This window comes from Erpetoichthys calabaricus, chromosome 9 (assembly GCF_900747795.2).
Source record: "Erpetoichthys calabaricus chromosome 9, fErpCal1.3, whole genome shotgun sequence".
NCBI lineage: Eukaryota > Metazoa > Chordata > Cladistia > Polypteriformes > Polypteridae > Erpetoichthys > Erpetoichthys calabaricus.
This window is the reverse complement of record NC_041402.2, coordinates 5,592,282-5,612,695: the sequence shown is the minus strand read 5'-3', so window position 1 is coordinate 5,612,695 and position 20,414 is coordinate 5,592,282. Positions and strand designations below refer to the sequence as shown.

At 41.9% G+C, this 20,414-nt stretch overlaps 1 protein-coding gene across 1 annotated transcript; it reads right to left on the bottom strand.

Moving 5' to 3' along the window:
- Positions 1–9,360: 9,360 nt before the first annotated feature.
- LOC114657147 (natterin-3-like) lies at positions 9,361–18,829 on the bottom strand. Its single transcript, XM_028808895.2, has 4 exons — positions 18,817–18,829; positions 18,580–18,686; positions 15,840–15,969; positions 9,361–10,668 (listed from the first exon to the last, which is right to left on the bottom strand). The coding sequence occupies exons 1-4, from the start codon at positions 18,827–18,829 to the stop codon at positions 9,584–9,586; spliced, it is 1,335 nt and encodes a 444-aa protein (XP_028664728.1). The 3' UTR covers positions 9,361–9,583.
- Between the last annotated feature and the right edge of the window lie 1,585 nt (positions 18,830–20,414).

Sequence of the window (20,414 nt, the reverse complement as noted above, 5' to 3'; positions counted from 1 at the left end):
TTAAGGCAACAACTCAGTTCTGTTTTGGACTCGCATGAGTAACGAACACTGACTTATTTACCTCTTTGCAGCCAGGATATAATATACGGATGGCTGCCCCAAACCTTTACATGTCTCATCATGCTTTTTGTGACACAGACAAGACAAAATCAGCACCGGATGACTTTTAGCAGTTCTGTGTTGGAAATCTAACTGATTGGAATGCATCCTCCTTCATGTTGAGTCGGAAAGAACTCAACTCAGAGGCACATAGAAGTGAAACAGGAATTTATTTTCTTTTCCTTTCCAGAAACAAAAAAAAAATGGCAGGGCGTTACACAAACAGCTTCTCCTCTACTGCATGTCTATTAAAATTGATTGATAATTATTGTAAACCCTACTATAAATAAAAATAAATCAATTAAGAGTAAAAAAAAAAAAAATAAAATCTAAAATATACACATGCCCATGTTGTACACCCCTCTGAATTTCATTAAAATGCTGTGGCACCACACTAAAAGAAAAAGACTATTTTAAAATTATTTTTCAAAAGTAAACATACAAACAGTACATGTAAAAACTTGGTGAAAAAAACACATGACTTATTATACACTTGAGCGTTTCCAAATAACATTCAGTGCACCCTGAAAGTTAGTGAACCTTTCATAATTTTCCATATTCCTTCCTAAATGAGATCGAGAACATTGTCAGATTTACACACTTCTTTTATCCGACAAGCAAAGCACACAACCTCCGTTTATGTGAATTGGGGTATTACCATTGGTGCTTTATATAATATATATATATATATATATATATATATATATATATATATATATATATATATATATATATATATATATATATATATATATATATATTTATATATATTTATATATATACATATATAAAATAATTGTTACATACATGCGCATGGGAGGCAGATAAAGGGGGCCGGGCCAGGGGGTGGCAGAGTGCACTAATCCTTTCTCTTTTATCCTTGCATACCAAGCAGTTCCGACTCCAATGACATCACTTCCTCTGACTGACCTTAAATATCTCAATTTTAATTCTTTTTGTCAGTTCTATGTTGGACTCTTGTCTGTAAAGACCTACTACTCACATTTTTGCCTTTTTGCAGCCTAACATCAAGTGTGCAGGGAGACTGCCCCAAATCTTTTTGTGATGTCAAGTTGTTACATTTCACTATATATATATATATATATATATATATATATATATATATATATATATATTCACGGCATTCGTAGTCTGTGTCACAATCTGATTGTATGGGTGGTTACCTACCAGGTAACGCTTGTGGTTGGCCAGCAATCTGCTAACATCCGCCACGGTGCCCTCAGTTTGTGAGGAGCAGATCATAGAATGGTTGAAATAGTTTACTGTCAAATAAATGCAAAGAGTACACGACACGTGTTTCGCCCTCATTCTGGGCTCATCAGGTGTACACACTCCACTGCACTCCCTCTCGGGAATCGAACCTCGGACGTCAGCGCCAGAGACGGGAGTGCAGTGGAGTGTGTACACCTGATGAGCCCAGAATGAGGGCGAAACAGGTGTCGTGTACTCTTTGCATTTATTTGACAGTAAATTATTTCAACCATATATATATATATATATATATATATATATATATATATACATACAGTGGAACCTCGGTTCACGAACGTCTCGGTACACGTACAACTCGGTTTACGACCAAAAAGTTCGCCAAACTTTTGCCTCGGTTCACGACCAAACACTCGGTATACGAACAAGCCAGGTTCCCTTTTGGTTTGTTGATGTTCATTCTCTCCCTGTGCATTTCCTGTGCAGCGAGCGAGAGAGAGCGCGCACGCACACGCACACACACACACACACACACACAGAGAGGCAGCGCAAGAGACAGAGGGCTGTACACACACACACACACAGGAACACGCGCGAGAGAGGCGTGTGCGCATACACACAGGAGCGCTCTAGACAGACACACTGTGAGCTGCAAAGCTGATCGCACCCCCAGAGAATACAGACGCCCCTGGGAAAACCCCTAAGAAACATGGACAGACTACCTTCACATTCCTCCTTTCCCTTCTTGCCGGCTCTGTCGCGTAATATGCCTCTCGTGCGGTGCTCCGCCTTCTTAAAAAGCCTGCACGGGCTTCTTTCAGTTTGTTAAATTGGTTGCTTGCTTCTCCTTCTTTCTCTCTCAGACAATCTGTGCTCCTGGTGGAGCTGTCATCTCTGACTTGTCATGGAGCACGTTTAAACTGTTGAAAAGAGACAAATGTTTGTTTGCAGTGCTTTGAATAAAGTTCCTTTTTTTCTACAACCTCCTGTGTCTCTGTGCAAATCTGTGACCCAAGCGTGACAACACACACAGGCGCTCCAGGCTCGCAAAAGAGAGACGCACGGTGGGGGAGAGAGAGGCGCGCCCTAGAGAGACACACACACAGGTGCTCCAGGCTCGCAAAAGAGAGACGCACGCACACACACACAGAGCGATGGAGGGACGCATAAGTTAGAGAAGGCTTGTTTTTGTTTTCAGTTATGTTTCCGGTGATCGGTTCGTAGCCTGCATTGTTGCAGTGTTACTTTTCTTGGTGGTTTATTAAATTACGGATTTTTCAAATGTTCCTTTTTTCCCCTGTGCTTAAAACTCATTAAAAAAAGTGTTTTTAGCGAGAGCGGTTCCTAGCACTATAGCGCGAACTATTGCAGTGTTAGTTTTCTCTGTTGTTAAAGGTTTTCTCAGTGTTATTCAATGTTTTTACATTTAGTTTACCATCACGCTGTGCATTCTATGGTATAATTAACTATATTTGTGCTTAAAAACTGAAAAAATGTATATATTTACATACAGTTTCTACGGTCTGGAACGGATTAATTGTATTTACATACAATCCTATGGGAGAAATTGCTTCGGTTCACGACCAACTCGGTTTACGACCAGAGTTGTGGAACGAATTATGGTCGTGAACCGAGGTTCCACTGTATATATATATATATATATATATATATATATATATATATATATATATATATATATATATATATATATATATATATATATATATTAGGGGGCTGTGCCCCCTGCTTGCTTCGCTCACCAGGTTAACCGGATATACAATTTAAACTGATTATTTTCATTTCATTCATTTTCATTCATTTTTTATTTCTTGATATTAGCCAGTAATAAAGCTGCAGTGACTGAGTTATTAGGGTCTCCTTTCAACAATAAAGATATCAGTGGTACGTCTTTCATTTCCTAGGAACATCTGAGTACTGCGGTGTTTTCCGAACAAAGATTTCTAGTGACGCAGTATTTAGTTGTATGAATTTAAATCAAATGTGAAAAACTGGCTGTGCAAAAATGTGGGTCCCCTTGTCATTGTGCATGAGACAAAAATAGAGTTATCTGGTAATAACATAAAGCGCTTTGCATGGCGTAAGAAGAACACCGCATTCCAAGACAAACACCTGCTACCTACTGTCAAATTTGGTGGAGGTTCCATCATGCTGTGGGGCTGTGTGGCTAGTTCAGGGACTGGGGCCCTTGTTAAAATCGAGGGTCGGAGGAATTCAACTCAATATCAACAAATTCTTCAGGATAACGAATAAATCGCTGCCGCCACCAAACTATGATACTTGGCATGAATATTCAAGCAAATTATAGAACAAAACCCGATCTAAATCTGTTAAGTGGTTATCTCGTGAAAAGCGGACAGACATACATACAGACAAACATTGGATTTTATATATATTGTGATGTTTCTAAACTCTTTTGGGACTCTCCCCAATGGGACGACATGCTAAAGAGTGTCCCAAATCACAATCGCCACGTCTGTGGAACACTGCACTTTGGTTGCCGGGGCTCACCACGGAAGCAACTGTGAGCCAACTGCAGTCGTGCTACAAGTGCCTGTCGCCGATGGGTAATGCAAGGAACATTATAAATGCAGGGAACAGTATTACTTGGCAACTAGCCTGGTGCCTCATGCATAACGCCGTGTGTAGTATTCACACTAAAACTTGGGTGTACAGACAAAAGCGGAAATGTGCGTACGCACAAAAAAATCCAGATACATAAATGTGTGTGTATGCCAACTTCCACATTTTTCCACTACATAAATCCTGGTCAGCATGAAATGTAACGCATGTGCAAGCAACGTTGTACGTCCTGCAAGAAAGAGATTTAACCACGTCAGGGGCCGGAAGTAAAGGAAAAGTACAGTATTGTTTTAACAAAAGTTTTAAGGTAAAAATGAAAATAATGCATATGTTACAATTCCCATGATAATAACAATCTCTTTAAATTGTATATCCGGTAAACCAAACTCGGGGTTGGGCGAGCAAAGCGAGCAGGGGGTGAAGCCCTCTAGTTTATAAAAAAAATCAAGGTAGGCTTGGAAGGAGACGATACCTGATCTTCTCAGAAGACAATTTGATGTCCCGCGAGATAAGGCAGTGAGACAAAAGGACAGCTATTGTACTGGTTTTTAAATGATTGACGAGCAGCGCGACAAGCAGAACACGCAGCTCGGCAGCAGCAGGAGGAAGACAGCAGATGATCAGACCGCATCTCCTCAGCGTGAGTCCAGCCCCCCCTTGACAACACAAGTGGCAGAGATGCAAAGTGGCTGAAGCGTAGTGCACCCCTCGATATGGGAGGGGGTGGGCAAGCGAAGCGAGCAGGGGACAAAGCCCCCTAGTTTTCCTACAAAACGGAAAAATAACAACAACAATAATATGATAAAAATACAATGAAAAATATGCAATATGAAAGCATAAGTGGCTCATGTTGTGCAATATTACAATTGTAATGCAAATTTACAGTTTACACTTATAAGTAGAAAAAGTTCTAGAAGGAGCACTTGATGGACTGATTGAGTGCATTTAGAGCTCTTGGGATAAAACTGTTTCTGAACCGCAAGGTCCATACAGGAAAGGCTCTGAAGCGTTTGTTGTATGAGAGAAGTTCAAGTAGACTGTGTGCATGGCTGAGGCAGCATGTGCTAGAAGCTCTATCCAGATATGTCTCCTGCTCTTGACACAATTTGCCGTAAAGCTTTCCAATCAGCTGCTGCACAGCTGTGGTTCCACACTCAGATACACTGGGTAAACCGAGTGGTGCACTGAGTGTAACAATGTTAAAGTGGCTATGGTACTTGGAATAGTCTGGCCATTCGGTGCACCATTATACGGTTACAGGTTGATTACAATGAGATGCCTTGAACTAAAAAACGATATGAGTTTAATTTTAGTGTATTTGATAAAGCCATGTCAGGGATGTGAATCAAATAAATAAAGGGAAACCACACAGGAAGGAACAGTAGCACTGCTTTGAGGCTGGGTGCTGCCAGTTTGCAAAACTAAGTGGAGAACTTGCATATGCTATGGTTTGAACTGGCTTGAAAATGTGTGAGGCTTAGTTTAGTTTTTATACATCATGATGTTAGCGTGGAAACGGATGTACACAACATTTTTGTGTGTACACAGTGTTGATACATGAGGCCCCTGGTCACTGCCTGCCTGAATGCTGTTTCTGTGCATAGGAGTGTGGTAGATCGCGCTACAATAAATAACCGTGTTGTTCTCGTTTCCAGCCGAATAAAGCTGGTTTTGCTAAAGTACCGAGACTCAGCTTCATGTTTTGGGGTGCAAGACAGGGACTCACATGTCACATGGTACCAGGAGTGGGGTCCATGTGGATTCCCAAGAAGTACAGCAAACTCCGGAGCAAGATGAGCCACCGGCGGCCACCAGAGATGTGCACGAGATGTGCTGCCGAAGATGGCTCCTTCAGACGACCCAGAGTGTTTCCTCTTTTGCTTTGAACGCACACCAACATTGATGATCTGGGACAGGGGAGCCTGGGCAGCTTTTCTGACCTTGTTTAAAACCGGACAAGCCCTCCAAGCCATATGGAATCTCCCTCCCTAAAGGCTCGATGATTATGACTGCCTGAAGCAACAGATCCTCCTCCACACGGCTGAGAACCCAGTGGTCAAGGGGCGCAAGTTTTAGTCATCCAGATCGCCCAGTATATGCACAGACCCAGGGCTTAGTGGACCTGATTCAAAGTTGGATCCGCAGAGACCCTTTTGAGCACATTGTGAAGAAGCTCGCTTTCGATGCAGTCCTGTCAGGGACAGACAAGAACCTTTGAGATTAAATGCTACAGATCCACTCGCTGCTGGATCTGACCTGCAGACTAGAGGGTGCACAAGCCACCTGGAAACAACAGGGCTACCCAGGCTTGACCCCGATTTCGATCCACCCAGCACAGACCTTCAAGGTTGCCAGCGCCATGGGTAGAAGACACCATAGTGTGAACACCATAGTGCGGACTGAACACAGCTTCTTTCGCTGTGATCAAGTGGGATATCTGGCTCGGAAGTGCCACCTCCCACCTATGAAAACAATGCCAATCAGTCTCGCCCAGGTATGCGTCTCGCAAGATTCCCCTAAGATGTTAAAGGAGGACAATTTTAAGGTCTCTATTACATTGGCTGGATGGGAATTCTCTGCACAGTTGGACTCTGGTACTCTTCACAGCTAGATCAGGGATTTTACTCGTTTGGGCCCTTGACCTGAAAATTGCTGCAGGGGAACACTGTACAATGGCTGACCCTGTGCTCTGACCCAAAAGCGCATGCAAAAAGACAATTTTCCCTCAGAGATTAACAAAGTATCTCTCTATTATAATAAAAATAATCCTGGGACGAAATGAGACTTTTTAGCCTGAGACAAGACTGACTCTTTCAGAGAGATACTTTCAAATACCGTGAGACGAAACTTTGTGCCAAGAGATTTAGCCATGCCCGGGGCCGTAAATAAACAACAAAGAGTAGATGACAGAGTAGAACGTCGTAAAGAGGTTCAAAAACGTTGGTGCGATATGTCACAAGCTGTCTACTAAAGCAGATGGCCTGCTAGTAGTTTGGGACCGATCAGGACCGAGGGGGTAATAAAAGAGGCACAAGAGAGACAGATGTTAAAAAAAAAATGGTAATTTTATTACTCCACGATAGAGAAGAGGAAAAAAAAAGTTGCTGATGTAAAAGGATGCAAAAAAAATGTATAAATAATCCTGTGACAAAGCAAATCTAATTATGAAAAAAAAGGAAAGACGAAAAATAGAAATTGTAAAACACAGAGGCTCTTACCCTAATATCTTACCCTAATATATATACAGTCAATTCTAGTCCATGTAAGAGCATCAGAAGCCTTAGAATAAAACAAAACTGGACTCTGTTTCAGTCCAGGTTAAAAATACAAATCCTTAAAAAAAAAAATTCTCAGGAGTCATTTTGGTCCTCAGCAGCCTAACCCACTCTTTTACATCAACCAGCAGCTCAGCCACCAGGCACCTCTTAGTCTGGTGTGCCTCGCACTACCTAACCCTTCTCAATTCTCTCCGAATGATCGTTCCTCCTCTTGCGGCCACAATTGACCATATAAAGACTTCTCCATTCCCAGGGTCGGCTTGCCTAAACATAGGGAGATACCATTTCGGGCCTGCTGGGGAAATCCTGCTCTTCAAGTAAAAAACAAAATATCCAACAACAAAATACAAATAATAAAACACTAAACAACAAAACATTTATACCTAACCTCAAGGTTCCTAAGATACAAACGGAAACATTATGGTACACATACACTACTAGTCCAACCTGGACTCCTCCTATAGCTGTCTTTTGACCTTCCCAGGCACCCGTGACCGTGTTTAGCTTTGGCGCCACCATTAAAACACCGACCAGTTAAAGTAGAATGTTATGCGAGAAGCTTGTACCTGAAACAAATGGCGGAACATCCAAAAAAAAAATGAAACAAACAACCTGATCATCTTCTTCTTCTTCTTTCGGCTGCTCCTGTGAGGGGTTGCCACAGCGGATCATCTTCTTCCATATCTTTCTATTCTCTGTATCTTGTTCTGTTACCCCCATCACCTGCAGGTCCTCTCTCACCACATCCATAAACCTTCTCTTAGGCCTTCCTCTTTTTCTCTTGCTTGGCAGCTCTATCCTTAGCATTCTTCTCCCAGTATACTCAGCATCTCTCCTCTGCAAATGTCCAAACCAACGCAATCTCGCCTCTCTGACTTTGTCTCCCAACCGTCCAACTTGAGCTGACCCTCTAATGTTCTCATTTCTAATCCTGTCCATCCTCGTCACACCCAATGCAAATCTTAGCATCTTTACCTCTGCCACCTCCAGCTTTGTCTCCTGCTTTCTGGTCAGTGCCACCGTCTCCAACCCATATAACATAGCTGGTCTCATTGCCGTCCTGTAAGACCTTCCCTTTCACTCTTGTGATACCCGTCTGTCACAAATCACTCCTGACACTCTTCTCCTCCCACTCCACCCTGCCTGCACTCTCCTCTTCATCTCTCTTCCACAATCCCCATTACTCTGCACTGTTGATCCCAAGTATTTAAACTCATCCACCTTCTCCAACTCTACTCCATGCATCCTCACCATTCCACTGACCTCCCTCTTATTCACACACATGTATTCTGTCTTGTTCCTACTGACCTTCATTCCTCTCCTCTCATATCTGCACCTCTCCAGGGTCTCCACAACCTGCTCTCTACTATCGCTAGAGATCACAATGTCATCAGCAGACATCACAGTCCACGGGGACTCCTGTCTAATCTCGTCTGTCAACCTGTCTGTCACCATTGCGAATAAGAAAGGACTCAGAGCCGATCCCTGATGTAATCCCACCTCCGTCACTCCTACCGCAGACCTCACCACTGTCACACTTCATATTCTGTACAACTCTTACATACTTCTCTGCCACTCCCGACTTCCTCATACAATACCACAGCTCCTCTCTTCTCACCCTGTCATATGCTTTCTCCAGGTCCACAAAGATGCAATGCAACTCCTTCTGGCCTTCTCTCTACTTCTCCATCAAAATCCTCAGAGCAAACATCACATCTGTGGTGCTCTTTCTTGGCATGAAACCATCCTGCTGCTCACTAATTATCACCTCACTTCTTAACTGATCTTCCACTACTCTTTCCCATAACTTCATGCTGTGGCTCATCAATTTTATCCCCCTGATGGTAAGTCCAAAAACCTTGTTAAACTATTTTATTTTCCTGTTGTAAACTTGCTGGCATATTGCTCATTGCGATTCATACCTAAAGCTTATTGAGAATCTATATTATCGTCACGGTGAGTCTATAGAGTCACACGATACATTTTCAGAGCAGGTTAGAGATAATAAAAGTACTAAAATTCAAAAGTCTCTAAAAAATGATAGTAAAGATCGTATTAGTACAAACAAATGGAAATTATTACTCTGTGAAATAACAGAACAGCAAAAAGAGATTGAATATATTGTTCGGATTTTAACTTAAAGTTGGAGACTTGTAGATCGTCTAATTTGTGTTGCCATCAGGGAAAAGTAGTGTTTCTTCCCAAAGAAGAGGCCTATCCGTGAAAATTAAAAGATTTGTTGTTTGGTGAAAGTGAAATCCACATATGCGAGCGGCAGAGACGGGAAGTGGCTAGCGCGTAGCACAGGCCGGGGGAGTTGGCTAGCGAAGAGAGCAGGGGGAGCTAAGCCCCCTAGTATAAAAAAAAAATCAAAATCACACAGATGGACAGGGTTGAGCATTGGGGATTTGCTCGCAGCGTTCCACCTCGACTTTCACCTCCCTGATCTCCTCTCCCTGATATTTGCCCACAACAGTGGTCTGTTCTTTTCTGCCATTCCAGTAAGTGCGGCTCAGTCTGGCGGTGAACGGGATATTGGTGGTCACCTTCTTTCCTACCATTTTCACACTGCAGGAGTAATTGGGTTGTACAGTTTCCTCAAATATAAAGGAGTGGTTGTTAGGTGTGCTTGATATTTCACCCAAAGTAGTGGTGAACATGTTCTCCATGGAGACCCTGACAGACTCAGAGAGGAATGAAGGGATTCCAACAGTGACGTTAATGGAGATTCCATACATTGCTGAATGCTGGACGTCCCAGCGTCTGTCACTCATGGTTGTTGCCTCTAAAGTGACAGTTCTCTTTATGCTCTGGCACTCGTAGTTGTCCAATGATGATATCTTCAGCACTTCAGGAGGTTGTTCAAGGAGGTTTGCCTGATTAGTATCATAGATGAAATGAGAGATTTTCTGACTGTAAGATCCTGGGTTGATGGAGAGGACATCGTAATACTTGTAATAATACTCCTTACCCTCCCATGGCAGAAAGAAGGCACTATGCTTTGGGACCACCTTACCTAAGCCGTACCTGTTTTTACCAACAAAGGCATCGTAATCTTCACAGGACTTGATGGCTAATGATGGAAGTGAGCCATACAATCCCATTACCCACTCTAGAAACTCAAAATTGTCCCTGTTGACCAAAATGTCAAATGAATACGAATAATACTCTTTTCCACCATAAGCATAAAAACACCTTGAACCTTTACTCGGGTTGTAGAATCCGGGCTCACAGTGGGCTTTACAGACGTAGTCAGTGCGTGAAGCATAATCGTTCATGATGGATACCGTGTCACTGGGAACAGAACCATTGAAGGGGACCCACTGCAGGTTAACGGTGTTACCAACGACTGAAGGAGAATCAAGTGACCTCAACTGACTTGACGTATTCTGTGACAAAAATCTGGAATCGAGAGCCTGTGGGGAACGAACTTCTTTGAAATTTGGATTAACAGGCAAGTCTGTGGAGAAAACAAACAAACAAAAAAGATTAAACCGAGTCCAGCGATTTTAATGCATCTGTCATTAAAGTTATTTGACATGAATTTGTTTTATAGCTCTTACATTTCTGCTCTAAATCATTTCTGTGTGCTTTTGGAAATCAGTGTTTTGTTTTTCAAGATCTTGCGCATTGATATTGTTAAGAAAGACAACATCATCTTGCCATTGATTTGTAGGAGTTAAATTGCCATTCGTGCCGCCATTTTATGCTCAGTTTGCGTGGCGTGGCCATATTGTTTACAGGCCGGTGAGTCACATGTTTTATTACATTATCATGCAAATGAGAATATCACTGCCCTTTGTTGTGTGCGACAATAAGGTCCTGATAACAACATTGATCAACGTCCACTACTGGTCAGAAGTTTTAGAACACCTCAGTTTTTCTACAAAAGTAATCAGTTGAAATGCAATGAATGACCTAAAATGGTGAGAAGGTAAGGAGTAAAAGATTCAAGATGTTTTTATCCTCATGGTGGAAAACAGCATTATTCATATTCATTTGACATTTTGGTAAACCAGTCCAGAGCTTTAAATTTAAAGTTTAGGTTAACACAACTGAAAAAGGAAAAGAAATATTACAAACTAGCCGTCCCCTGGTACTCCGCCCCCGCGTAGTAGTGAAACAGGACAAACTTTAAAAATCAATAAACAAAAAGGTACCGCTAGCTAAGTGGAGGTGAGGTACACTCCAAAATGCAGAGGTAGACCGACTCCACACTCCTGACGTCACGCTTCCCCCTCCCCTCGGCCCTCAGCCTCTGTCTCGGATTAACGCGAATATATTACTCATGCAACTGAACTATGATTATTAGCACGATGAGAGAAGTCGCAAAATCAACTGGAATATTCAAGCAAATTCTAGAATATAACCCCATCTAAATCCGTTAAGTAGTTCTCTCATTCGCTAGCTAAGCAGATGTAAGATACGAGGCTGGCCTTCTTCAGGGAACAACTAAAAGTTTACAATATACAAATGTTCTGCAGCAACAAAAGTAAATGAAGCCTTGCATGTTGAAGCAAACAATTTGCACAGGTGTCCCAACACCTGGGGCCTCATGTATAACGCCGTGCGTAGAACTCACACTATAACATGGCGTAAGCACAAAAGCGGGAATGTGCATACGCACAGAAAAATCCAGATGCAGGTATCTGTGCATACGCAAACTTCCACGTTCTTCCGCTACATAAATCCCGATCAGCGTGAAAGTAACGCACGTGCACGCGCCTTCTGTCCCGCCCCAACTCCTCCCAGAATTACACCTCTTTGAATATGCAAATCAATATAAATAGCCTTCTGTGAAAAGACAATGGGAAAAGCACAGGGGAAAATATAAGAATTTCAGTGAATACCAAGTGGAGGCAAAGGAAAAACATACTATTTGTTGGTTTAAACAGTGATATAATCAACAAAAGGAAGTTGATCGACTGACATAGTGTCGGAGAAACTTGAAAGCTCAAGTTCACAAAGTCGTACAGTGCCCAAAATAAAAAAGAAATCACATATCAAAGTCGGCGTGAAAAGGCGAGTCGTAGCCCACCGTCTGAGTGTCATATGAAATATTAGGGTACAGAGAAAAAAAATAGGCACACAGTGGGAAAAAAAGCACGAAATGTCAACTTTAATCTCGAAATTTCCACTATAATCACGTAGTTTATTTTGTCATTAAAGTAGAACATCATAAACTTAATCTTAAAATCGTTTATTTTACTAGTTTCTCAAATCCCATCGTAACTAAAGTAGCACGTTAAATGCTTTGTTCTGTATTTGATCTTCTATATGCTCTGTGTGTGTGAATCACTACGTGCTTCCGTTCTTTCTCTTTCTCCGACAGCACACAGAATCCATTACACTAGTGATATTACAGCTCTATGAATAATTAAAATACTGAGATGTATACGTGATATCTTTTTCATGATGATAGGAATGAAAGCATGTTATTAAATATGGGAACACGGTGGCGCAGTGATTGTTCATATCTCACGCAAGAGGCTTGCTGCGCCATGTGCGACCTTCGATGAAATAATTTATTACAGAAGTACTGTCTCTTTCAAACGTACTAACCTCCAATTCCTGTCCTTACTTTTCTTTCTCCAAATACCCAATCGCCACACAATCAGCTCTGTAATAGACGTTAAGCCATCTGTAAGCTTAGAATGCCGATTCTTCAGAACTTTTAAGGAACATTGAAATATCTTCGTAGTACGTGTTTAATTATTCTATCCATCTATCTTTCCAGTGTCGCGTCAGCACCAGCAAGAATACAGCGCAAGGCAGGAGCTATCCGTAAACTAGGTAGCACTGCGGCACCGTGTCCTCACATGTTTAATTATTAACAATACAGATTATTTAAATGAAGTTAAAGCTTTATCTGTATAATATAATCAACATATTTTGCCGCATTTCATCTTAAAAATGATATCATCATCATACGCGCTTTATAAAGTGGCGCAGGTTGTGCAATATTATAACTAGTGCAAGTTTACAGTGAGGTAATTGTACTTACAAGTACAAACAGTTCTACAAGGAGCACTTGATTGTGTGCGTTTAGAGTTCTTGGGATTAAACTGTTTGTGAACCGCGAGGTCCGTACAGGAAAGGCTTTGAAGCATTTGCTTGATGCTGTATACTGATAATTCTCTTTCCGATCAGCTGCTGCTGTGATTCCCCACTCAGATACAGTGATATAAATACTCCGAGTGGTGCAGTGAGAGTAATATGAAAAAAGATGATCTGCTGTGGCAACACTTAACGGGAGCAGCTGAAAGAAGAAGAAGATGCAGTGAGAGTAACAACGCTAAAGCAGTTATGGTATTTGGAATACTATGGCTATTCCCTGGACCATTATATTGCTGCAGGTTAATTACAATCAGATGCATCACACTAATAAACAATATGCAGTTAGTTTCAGTGTATTTATAAAGCCGCATCAGGAATGTGAGTCTAAGAAAGAAAGGGTGACCACACAGGAACAGTAGCACTGCTTTGACGCTGGGTGCCGCCAGTCTGCAAAACCGAGCGGAGAAATTGCGCACGCCAGGGTATGAGGTACCGTGGAAATGTGCATGGCTTTACGCCAAGTTTAGGTTTTATACATCGCGATTTGAGTGTGGAAATGTTCGTACGCAACATTTCTGTGCTTGATTACCCTTAGAAGTGTAGGCCTTTCATTTTGTAAAAATGTCATTTGAGTGTAGTTTTGTCCTACACAATCCAAAGGCAAATGGAAACTGGAAGAAACTCAGAAAGGAAGAGACCTGGCAAAGCCAAAGTCACAAGCCAATCCGAAGACAAGTTTCTGAGGGTGACCAACTTGAGTGGTATGTGGGCACCTCACAGCAGAACAGCTTCACACACACAGCTGAACAGTGCAGGTCGACAAAGCGAGTGTCAGTGTGTACTGTGAAGAGGAGACATTGTGCTGCAGGTTTGGCAGGACGAGTGGCAGTGAGAAGAACATCTCTCTATTATAAAAAAATAATCCTGTGGGAGGGAATGACTAGGAGACGATACGTGATCTTCACGTTAAGATGATGGAAGACAAATAGAAGACCCGCGAGACGAAAGAGAATGGCCACTGAGCGTCTCGCGGGGATATAGAACATGAGATTCTTGCAAGACACACCCTACTTACAAGCAATATCAGAGTACGGCCAGCAAAAAAAAAAAATCAGTAGTGCAAAGGCACGCAGCACACACAGATACAGGGGTCGCAGTGCATATAAAGCGTATAAAGGACAATACGTTATAAATGAAACGTTGACGACTAAAAAATCGCATTAGCGCAAACAAAAGGAAATTAATCATCAGGACCAGGTGTAATTGAAAAAATAACAGGAAAAAGCGAGGTCAGAAATAAAAGGTAAAGAGCAGAAAACGTAGATTTACACAATAATGGACCATACGCTATGAGAATCTGTGGTCCCGCAACAGTTAAAGCAACGACAAGTTTAATTTCAAAGACAACATATTATATATTTATGATCACGGAGAAGCGATCACAACACTAGCAGTATAGACACGAAGTAGCATAAAGGACAGCGGCTGTAAAGGCTTTAAAATGATCGATGGGCAGCTGCCCCTTCACAATGCGAGCAGTGTTATACGTCCTGCAAGAAAGAGATTTAACCATGCCCGGGGCTGGAAATTAAGGACAATTATTGTTTTTACAATGTCACGTGAGACAAGGCAGTGAGCCATCATTTAAAACAAGTCCACAGACATCTAACCTACCAGTTGTTGGATTGCTTTTGGCAGACACGCATCATGTGCCCCCAGCTCTTATACAACGACATGCAACAAGCAGAACACGCAGCTCACTAGCAGCAGAAAGACAGCAGATGATCCGACAGAATATCCTTAGCATGCGTTCAGCTGACCCCCCCCCCCCCACAACGTGAGCAGCATTATACGTCTTGCAAAAAAGAGATGTAACTACGCACGGGGCTGGAAATAAAGAACAAGTATTGTTTTTACAAATGTTTTTAAAGTAAAAGTGAAAATAATGCATATGTAACAATTCTCATGAAAATAACAATCTCTTTAAATTGTATATCCGGTAAACCAAACATGGGGGTGAGCGAGCGAAGCGATCAGGGGCCAGAGCCCCCTAGTTCCATAAAAGACAAAATAGGACCTTGAAATAGTGGCTGTGGACTATGGAAGTCTGGACAGTCTTAAACTGGGGAGTTAAAGGGGAAATCAAGAAGAACACGGGTGCTTGTCCCAAACATTGTGGAGGGCACTGGAGGACTGTGGGAAACTGCACTGGCAGCACTCACACCGTCTGCAGCAAGTTAAAATCAAGATAGCGTCCATAGAGACACAGCGTGGTCCTTGTCACAATGTGGAAATGAATGGTTCAGATTTTAAGAAGAGAGGCAAGTGGGTTTAAAACCTTTACAGAGTGGGGCCCAACCTCTACTATTGTGGGGGTCCTGTAAATTTTGTACTCCTCAAATGACCGTACTGTAAATCACCGATTTGAACATCTTATCTGCTTCTCATCTTCCGGTGACTTTTCTTTCTTGTGCATTCAGTGAGGATGAAGGAAGACCCCTTTTAAGAAAATCTGCCCTCTAGCTGTTATATCCAGAAGTGGCCTTACCATTGTCACTACAGCAAAACTCTCACCTGCTTTCGCTTCTGGCGTCTGTCTGGCGGGGTTTTCCAGATGTTTGGGAGAAGAAATCGGGGAAGCAGAAGGCAAGTGAAATTCACTCAGCAGCAGAAATGTCAGAGTGGTCAACAGTGTCCACATCATCTGCAGGAAAGACCACAAACAGCTTACTGGAGAACACGGGGCAAAGCAAAGCTCAAAATCTTGGAATTATAAAAGTGGAGTTTGCATGTTCTCCCCGTGTCTGCGTGGGTTTCCTCCGGGCGCTCCGGTTTCCTCCCACAGTCCAGAGACATGCTGGTTAGGTGGATTGGCGATTCTACATTGGCCCTAGTGTGTGCTTGGTGTGTGGGTGTGTTTGTGTGTGTCCTGCGGTGGGTTGGCACCCTGCCTGGGATTGGTTCCCTGCCTCGTGCCCTGTGTTGGCTGGGATTGGCTCCAGCAGACCCCCGTGACCCTGTGTTCGGATTCAGTGGGTTGGAAAATGGATGGATGTATATTATAAAAGGAACACGGGTCGTGACATGGCTCAAAATGACAAATATTAAGTTTCTTATATAAAAAGGAAGGTTGATGTAAGTCTAGGACCCTCTAAGGTTAATAGTCTGGGGTGTGCGGACAGTGTTGCTGTAGTCTAAAGATTCAAAATGTGTCACTCTTGAGTTTAATTGTACATTTCATTATTTTGACTTGGTAACTGAGGCCATTAACAGAGGCAGCTAAAACAATTTAACTTTTTGAGGGCTGAATATTATTTCTGAAGTTTTCTGAAAAGCATGCAAAGCAAGGGTGTCACACATAAATCAGCATAAAACGTCTGCTGCTGCGTGAGACGCCTGTCTCTCTCGACGGCCATTAGGGACGCACAGTGGCCCGGCTGCCTGTCTGTCTTTACGTGGAAGGTGGGCGATGGTGGCACTCGCAGTGAGACGCAATCTGTCATTGTAAGCAGCTGTCCTGAAGGTGCATCAGCCTACATGAAGGTGTTCAGCACCACGATGAGCTGGGGACCGATCAGCTGATGCTGGGACCCCTTTTCATTTTCATTATCCACCTCCAGATCACTTGCATCAAAATCAGTGATAATCTCCAAACCTTGTCTGCCTAGTATTTCACTTTGGTCGATGTCGTTTTAGAGGCTGTTTGCTCTTTGCTACTCTTCTCACGCACAGGGAATCGAGGTCAAGGCAATGAAGAGAACGTTCCTTTTGACAAAAAGGGTCCAACTAAAACGTAATGGCGAGTTTTATTAAAGCTTACAGCTGAATACCGTCCTCTACCCCTGAATGTTGACAAAAGTTGACATCCGCCCTGGAAGAGTTAAAGTAAATCTCTTGTCATGTCAGACATTATATCTCAAAAAAAAAAAAAAGAATAATGGCACTTTAAAAACATTTGTGGTAGTAAATGCATTGCAATTATCACTTACACACATGGCACATCACAAACCAATCCTATACCAAATGTCATTTAATACAAGAATATGCATTGCAGTTGTCATTCCAACAGGTGGCACATCACAAACATTTGCATTTTATTACTACAAATATGTGTAATGTGCCATCTGTTGGCAAGACAAATGCAATGCATATCATTAATACAAGCATTACAAAGCATTACAAATTACGTTCCACTAGGTTGTGCACTGCATACTCGGAGGTCTATCTTAATTACTTTAAGATTTCAACCCGGTGTAGACGGGTAGTATGACCCCAAAACTCCAGACACATCTGCACTACAACAAGTCCCAAGTAATTTATTCTCCCAGTATCTTTGCAAAAGCTGCACCCATTGGGATTAATAAAGTATCTATCTATCTATCTATCTATCTATCTATCTATCTATCTATCTATCTATCTATCTATCTATCTATCTATCTATCTATCTATCTATCTATCTATCTATCTATCTATCTATCTATCTATCTATCTATCTATCTATCTATCTATCTATCTATCTATCTATCTATCTATCTATCTATCTATCTATTATATAGTGCCTTTCATATCTATCTATCTATCTATCTATCTATCTATCTATCTATCTATCTATCTATCTATCTATCTATCTATCTATCTATCTATCTATCTATTATATAGTGCCTTTCATATCTATCTATCTATCTATCTATCTATCTATCTATCTATCTATCTATCTATCTATCTATCTATCTATCTATCTATCTATCTATCTATTATATAGTGCCTTTCATATCTATCTATCTATCTATCTATCTATCTATCTATCTATCTATCTATCTATCTATCTATCTATCTATCTATCTATCTATCTATCTATCTATCTATCTATCTATCTATCTATCTATCTTAACCTTCACAGTCCACAATAAAACTGCTTTCACTTCTCTCCTTCCTTTTTCTCCTCTTCTCATGACCTCTCTAGGCGAGCTTCATTATCTCCACTCCTGACTCTGATTCTATGGATCCTGCAGTACTTTTGGTGTTAATGATATGTCTTCCAGGAAGCACTTCCAGGTCTGGCAGCACCTTTTGGAGACAAAAGGAAGTCAGTACCCAGCAGACCCCTCTAATGGCACTCAAGGACTCTGAAAAGGATGCCCACCAGAACTCCAATTCCAGAGCCTTACCAGTAGAATGCCTTCTCAGGAGGGAGTCTCACTCTGTCTTTCCATTTTGGCCTGCTTGCCAGGAAAGGTGCAACCAAGCAACATAGCCGGGAAATTCTTAACACCCAATCCTCCTTTGCAATGCCGGTACCCAAGTGGAGGCTCACACAGCGAGTGGCCTGTTCCATGAGGGGAATACTCCAGAGCTTGGTGGGATGTGGGTCATTGAGTCCACATATAGGACCAAAACCCATCCTAATGGCCTCCTCCAATTCTGAGGAAAGAAAAAAAAATCAGTCGTGCTCTGGAACTGCTGACAGGCAGACGGGTCCTGCAAACGCATTGGCCAGGGGTCACTATACTGCAATAAAAACACTTGTCCCAGTGCTTCTGTGCTTACTTACTTTTTATTTCCATTACTCTCATTTAGGGGTTGCTACAGTGGTTCATATGTCTCCATCTATCCCTGTCTTTTACATCATTTTCTGCCTTCATGTCCTCCCCTCATGCACCACATCCGTAAACCTCCTCTTTGACCTTCCTCTTTACCTCTTGCCTGGCACTTCCATCCTCAACTTTCTTTGCCTGTTGTACCCCTCATCTCTCCTCTGCATGTGCCCAAACAATCTCAATCAAGCCCCCCTCTCTTTCTCTCCCCCCAATATGGGGGAAATAATTTTTTGATCCAGTGCTGAATCTTGCATGGAGGTCCAGACCGAGGGCAATTGATGGTCATTTTATATTTCTTCCATTTCATACTTAAACTGGTTTGTCTTCTACATCACTTTCATGTCTACTGTGCCCCATTGTCATCTCCACTGGAAAGGGACTCTCATTTCCACAGCTGAGCCTCTGCTGCAGAGTTTTGTGCCCCCTTGTCTGCTGTTCCCAAAATTAACACTCGACAGCTAATATTTGTGTGTGATTGCTTGTTGTTGTTAATCATTATATATGAAAATACTAGGGGGCTTCGTCCCATCCTCGCTTTGCTCTCCAACTGCGCTGCGTGCCAACAACTTCGCATCTCTGACGCTCACGTATGTGGATTTCACTTTCACCAAACAAAACTTTTAATTTTCGTGGATACGCCTCTCCATTGGGAAGAAACACTAGTTTTCTCTTATGGCAACACGAATTAGACGATCTACAAGTCTCCAACTTAAAAGGTTAAATCCGAACAATATATATTCGATCTGTTTTCGCTGTTCCGTTATTTCATCGAGTAAGAATTTCCATTTGTTTGCGCTAATGCAATCTTTACTATCCTTTTTTGAGACTTGAATATTCGAAAGTCTCAAAAAAAGGATAGTAAAGATCGCATTAGCACAAAAACATTTTTAACTCTTATTTATTAAGAACTTCAAAACATCACTTTTCTTCATAATCACCTTCCTTTGTGATGCAATTTTCCCAGCGTCGTAAAAACTTTTTAATGCCCAATTACTACTCCTCACGCCTTAACCGTTTCCAACGAAAATATGAAAGTGCGGAAACTTTCTGAACGTCCCTCGTATATATGACAATTGTGGCGCTCTGGACCTCAAACCATGACGGATGTGTGTTCAAATCCCTGTGTGATCCTAAGTAAGTCACTTGATCTGCCTATGTTCCAGTTGAAAAACCAAAAGAAACTAAACCAACTGTATTTCAAATTTTGTAAGTTGCTTTGGCCAAATAAATAAATAAATTTAAATAAACTGCAGACTTTAAGGAGCGCACACCCCTTGGTGTACGAAGTGCGCGCATTTTACTTTAATAAACGGTGCTCACTCAGTATCATAAGAATTTGACAACTGAGGTTGGGGTCCTCTCGGTGTCCGGAGTGCACTTTCTCAAGTGGTGCCCATTTAGATGACGGCACCCTAGGCGGCACCTACACTTCGTAATAGATTGACAGGTGTTGTGAAAATATCTGTGCCCCATGGAATTCAGTGTCCTTTTGAGCTATACATATTTGTATGAGCTATATAAATAAAGATTGTTGTAGTTGTTGTTACGATTT

Bases quoted from the DNA above. Each gene is read 5' to 3' on its own strand.
- LOC114657147 (XM_028808895.2), bottom strand. The intron at 15,970-18,579 runs GTGAGCCTCCAC...TCTTTCCTGCAG, and splicing joins TGGAACAGGCCACTCGCTGT to ATGATGTGGACACTGTTGAC. The intron at 10,669-15,839 runs GTGAGAGTTTTG...TTTTCTCCACAG, and splicing joins GACGCCAGAAGCGAAAGCAG to ACTTGCCTGTTAATCCAAAT.